This window comes from Rhamphochromis longiceps, linkage group LG16 (genome assembly GCF_057381845.1).
Source record: "Rhamphochromis longiceps isolate RC_006_pf linkage group LG16, R_longiceps_female_GT1.1, whole genome shotgun sequence".
In the NCBI taxonomy this organism is placed as follows: domain Eukaryota; kingdom Metazoa; phylum Chordata; class Actinopteri; order Cichliformes; family Cichlidae; genus Rhamphochromis; species Rhamphochromis longiceps.
The window spans coordinates 10025502-10030809 of record NC_140572.1 but is presented as its reverse complement, the minus strand read 5'-3'; the positions used below and the strand labels follow the sequence as shown (position 1 = coordinate 10030809).

The 5308-nt window shown below is 38.4% G+C and overlaps 1 protein-coding gene across 1 annotated transcript; it reads right to left on the bottom strand.

Moving 5' to 3' along the window:
- Positions 1–4054: 4054 nt before the first annotated feature.
- On the bottom strand, positions 4055–4978 carry LOC146650631 (olfactory receptor 4B13-like). The gene has a single exon (XM_085384205.1). It carries the CDS (start codon positions 4973–4975, stop codon positions 4055–4057), a length of 921 nt encoding a protein of 306 aa, XP_085240331.1. The 5' UTR covers positions 4976–4978.
- Positions 4979–5308: the final 330 nt, after the last annotated feature.

Genomic DNA, 5308 nt, shown 5'->3' with positions numbered 1-5308 from the left:
CCACACACAACCCCTGACAAACATGAGGCATAATCATTCTCATTATATTTCCACACTGTAACCACAACAATTCATGTCCATGAAAAATAAAAACATTATGTCACAAACTGCACTGAAACTGCCAAATGCTGCCAAACCTATCATCTTTATTCAAAATTACTGGATTATTTTTTTACTATGATGGTTCCTTTTACAGGATGTTCCGGTTGCCTTTTTTACTCTCTTGATCAATGACTGCAGAAAACATTATGCCTTATAATCAGTGTTGGGTAAGTTACTTTAAAATAGTAACTCAGTTACATTACTAGTTACTTCTCTCAAAAGTAACTCAGTTACTTCAAGTTACTCGTTACTTTCGAAGTAACTAGTTACTAGGGAAAGTAACTTTGGTTTTACCCAGAATTCTCTTATTAATGTGTTGCTTCCCTAACTGGATACCCAGCAAGGATGCCAGTCTTCTAGCTTGCTTACATGTTAGCACTATCCAGCCACAAGTACACTGTGCCACCTAATGGCCTGAACCTAAAATAGTTAAAATGGCAGTGTAGTAGTGTGAGTGCAAGTCAATGATGAAATGAATGAAACTAAATTAGAAATTAACAAAGTTTGTTTTATGTGTCACTTTTTTTATCTGTGTGTTTTAATCTATTTCTAATGTTTCAACCCTCTACAAATGCAAACTCATCATTCTCGGGTTGTTACAGCAGTGTCTAATCATTGTACGTAGTATCACTAGGAAGAAGCAGTGGATCACAAAACACAACATACAGTGTGTTGAAACTTTTGAAAGATATTTATTTTTGCCATTTAAATGGACAGAAAGTATGCTTTTAGCAGTGCCAACATTAAACTGTACCTCAGACAATTTAGGACCTGTAGGTATCAAAGTAGGTATCAAAGTGCAAAAACATGTAGTGCAAAAAATGATTTAACATAAACACGGTGAGGTTTGTCCATTCTTTGTAAAGTTAACTGAACTTAACTTTGTAAACTTAACTGCTGAATTCCACCAACTGGAGACCTCATGTTCAGTAATAAAAGTATTTTCAGAGAAAGAGAAGAGAAATAAAATTAATTACAAGTATGTTCAGCCCCACAAACAGAAATAAAATAAATAATAACTATTTTCAGCTTCATAAACAGTCAAACCAAAATAATATTGCCTCCATACAGGCCATGTAGATAAATAAAATATAATGGTATTTTAAGTGCTTCAGAAGCCCAAGTTTCACTTGGAAATAACCCTACTTTACCTTGTAGAGCACCACTGAAGGCAACACATCATCATCATATGAGCACTACTCAACTTTGGTTTCCATCAAACCAACGATTGTACCTCAAGAGGAGAAGCTTCTCAAACTTATGATCAGACAACTTGTTCCTCTTTGGAGTGAGAATCAGGTTTCCCAGGCTGAAAAGCCTTTCAACTGGGGCACTTGAAGGAGTAGCTGCATTAAGTTTAAGAGAGAGTTTCTTTATCATTGGGAAATGATTCAGAGAGTCTAACCCTGTTGCTCCTGATTTGAGGTACTCGGCTACCTCACCTTCAGCAGTGGCATATATGTCCTCATTCTCTTCAAAGGAGAAGAACTCATCCTCTTTGCTAGAACCCGCGTGCTGTGTTGTGTTGGTGGCGCTGGTACCTGGTTGTAGCTGATCTTGCTCAGGGAGAAGTTTTCGACACTCTACCAGCAGACGTGCCTTTGCGAGGTCCTTCCGCGCCTGGTCATGTAGCCAACGAAGCTTAAATTTTGGTAGTGTCACAGCAGCCAGCAAAGCATCTTCACTTCCAAGGACATGTGCAAACCTTGTTTTGACTGCCTGTAATAACGACACAGTAAAAGTGCAAAAAACATTTTTGCATGAGAAAGTATGCATTGTTTCAACATTAAATTAATTAAATATTAACAGCATGCTGTAGTTTTATATAGAATGTATTTTAATTTGTAAATAGTGTGTATTTTACTACGTTGTATTTATTTTATTTATTTATTGGGGTTAAGTATCTGTAACTGTAACAGCATTCACTTGCATGTGAACAGCACAGCACAATATAAAAAGCAATTGAGTAAAACATTTCATTAAAGATAAACACAAATGAAAATATCATCTCTTACCTGGACAACTGTATCTGGTAGCCCAACAAGAATTTGCAGACCATTTTTTATAGCCAGAGTCTTGGTCATTAGCGATTCCAGTGTGGGTAGGAGTGTGCCATAAAAACAATGGTCTTCTCCTTGAAGAATGTCCAGTGCCACAGTAAGTGGTTTCATGACTGCACAGTACTCTCTGATACACTGATGCTCCCTCTCATTGAAACATTTCAACTGTAATGTGGATGAGATTGTGTTCAGCTCCACCACAGGTATCTTTGAAATTCTCTCCAGAGCATAATAGAACGAGTTCCACCTTGTTGTGCAAGGTACTAGTAGCTTCTTTGCAATAATGTCGTCCACAATCTCAGCAGCCACTGTGGAACGACTGGCCTTGTTCCACAGCCCTGCACATTTTGTGGTGGCACTTCTGTAGATGGTTTTTGTTGCAGCTTCAGACAATAGCCACTTCTCCACATCAGTGCAAGAGATAAGATTCATTGTGTGCGATGCACATCTCTGATGTGGCGGTAAAGAAATTGCATCATCAGCATCATCAGCAGCATTCTGCAGCACATCCCCAATTGAAACAAAAGTCACCTCATCCTCCTCAGATTCAGAGTCATCTGACTCAGGTGCTGGCCGGTACACTTTAAAAGCCTTGACAAAATTGGAGCCATTATCCGTTACAGTTGATGTGATTTTAAACGATAGGACATGAGATGAGTTAATGTTGTCCAGCTCAGATGCAATACTGTCATACGTATGTCGACCCATAAATCGCCTGCATGCCAGCGCTGCTTTCTCACGTTTCATGTTTTGTGCATTTATCCAATGCGCGGTCACACCAAGAAAACTTTTATTATGCACAGTCCAAATGTCTGCTGTTGTGGAGATGTATTCTACCATGTCAAGTGTATTTTTGAGCTCTGACTCCATGTTGGCATATTCTTGGTCTAGGAAACTGGAAAATGTCTTTCTGGATGGTGCCTTCCCAGCTCTCCCTCGCACAGGTATATGACTAATCAGTTGTCTGAAAGCATGGGACTCAACCGTTGAGATGGGTTTCATGTCTTCCACAACATACCTGGCAATCAGCCTGTGTAGCTGGGGCTGGGTGATGGACTGTGCAGCAGGCTGTCCGAAATCAAGCTTTCGTTGTTTTGCTGGAATAGCATCAACGGAGCTAGAGTCACCGACGTTGCCTTCAGGTTCTTTTTCAACTAAGTTGGTAGATGCATGCTGTTTCTGAAGATGTTTCATCAGATTAGAATTGCTAGTCTTTGATGTCGAAAGAGTTTTAGAACCTCCACAGAGAGTACAGTTCACGACAATATTCCTGTCTTTTTCCAACACAAAGGAGAAATAATGTGAATATTTCCAGGAGAGAAAACACATGCCTGGACCATCTTTGACTGCCGCCATGATTGTAGCTTACGTCACAGTGTCACGTGCCCTTTTTACGTCCAGCACGGAAACTGCAGTCGTGGTGCTTTCCTTTGTACTCGGGACTCAGAAATTCGGGACTGCAGATGAGCTGCATATGTGTAGTAGTAATTTGTTTTTGTAGAGAGCTAGCAAAACAAGCGTTTTCGAGGGCGTCGCCATATTGGAATCCAGACTTCTCCAACGAGGCTAACCAGAACACCGTTTACTCGAGTGTGACATTATTCCCAGGTTCGTGTTCCGATTTCCGAGGTAAGTTAAACGCAACACACGAAGTAACGAGTAACGACCCTATCTAAATCCCAGTAACGAGTAACGCGTTCCTGATTTTGGCATAATAACTAGTTACCGTGCTCGTTACCGCAATAATAACGTAGTTACTGTAACGCGTTACTTAATAACGCGTTAGTCCCAACACTGCTTATAATGCACCATAAACCTACTTCTTTTACCAGTGTGTTGCACAATAAATAAATTACTAATAAATTAGTAAATAAATGTACAATGACACTACATTATTTCATGTGTCTAAGCAACCTTTTAAGGTGATTAGAAATTTCTTTCATTTTCAGTCCATATATGATTGGATTGCAGAGAGGATTATAAGTTATTATTTGGAGTGTCATTACGAAACGTGCAGTTTTGGGAAAATCAGATTCCAGTTTAACAATGACAACATCATAGGTAATCAAAACAGAATAGTTAATCAAAACTAGCAGATGAGGTAAACAGGTCTGAACAGCTTTTCTTCTGATATCTCCACAACTCTGAAAAGCAATTATGATTATCTTTGTGTATGTGAAAAGTATAAAAAGCATGGGGAAAAGTCCGAGATTCAACAGAACAATTACACCGTATATTGATAATTCATTTGAAGTCACACAGAAAAGCTTGTTAAGTGAATTATTACAAAAAATTCCTTTCAAAGTAAAGCTACACAGTTTGCTATTAATATTTAGTGCAACTGGCACTACAATATAACAAGCAGGTACCAGCCATGCAAAACACAGCAGTAAACTGACAGTAGTTGTTCTCATGATGGCTGGATATTGCAGGGGTTTACAAATAGACACATATCTGTCATAGGCCATAGCTGACAATAGTAAGAACTCTGAAGAGCTTAAAAAGTAAAACATAAAAACCTGAAAAAGACAAGCTTGGTAAGATACGATCTGTTTCTCAGATAAGAAGTCAACCAAGAGCTTTGGGTGGATATTACTGCTGAAAAGAATAGAGTTCAATAACAAAGCTGCAATAAAAATATACATTGGCTCATGAAGATTTTTGTGTATAACAATAAGACATATGATAGAAACATTAAAGCATATTAACAGAATATAAGCTGTAAGCATGATCACAAAATAAAGATATCTGTATCTGTGAATTTCCACATGCCCACCAAGTGTTACATATGTCGTATTTAAATCAGCATTCATTAAAATGGTTAAAGAATAGCTATAACTACTCAGCTTCCTACACTGTGCACTGAAATGCAAACTGTGTAACTGTCCTTAGAATTCAGAAAGTCAATCATTCAGTGCTAGTGGCATGGTTTTATCCAACACAGGCACCCTCCATGGATCTCATTAACCTTGTCATAAAAGATTTCATCAACATTACGAAACTGGTGGCTAAAAGACTTTTACGATAATTGCTGACAGGTAGGAGCAATTATGAATGTTTCGGTGGGTCTAAAACAGCAGTCGGGCTAAAATTGTAACAAATATTTGGTGTTGTCAAGTGAGGCAGGATGTTTGAAAAAAAATTGA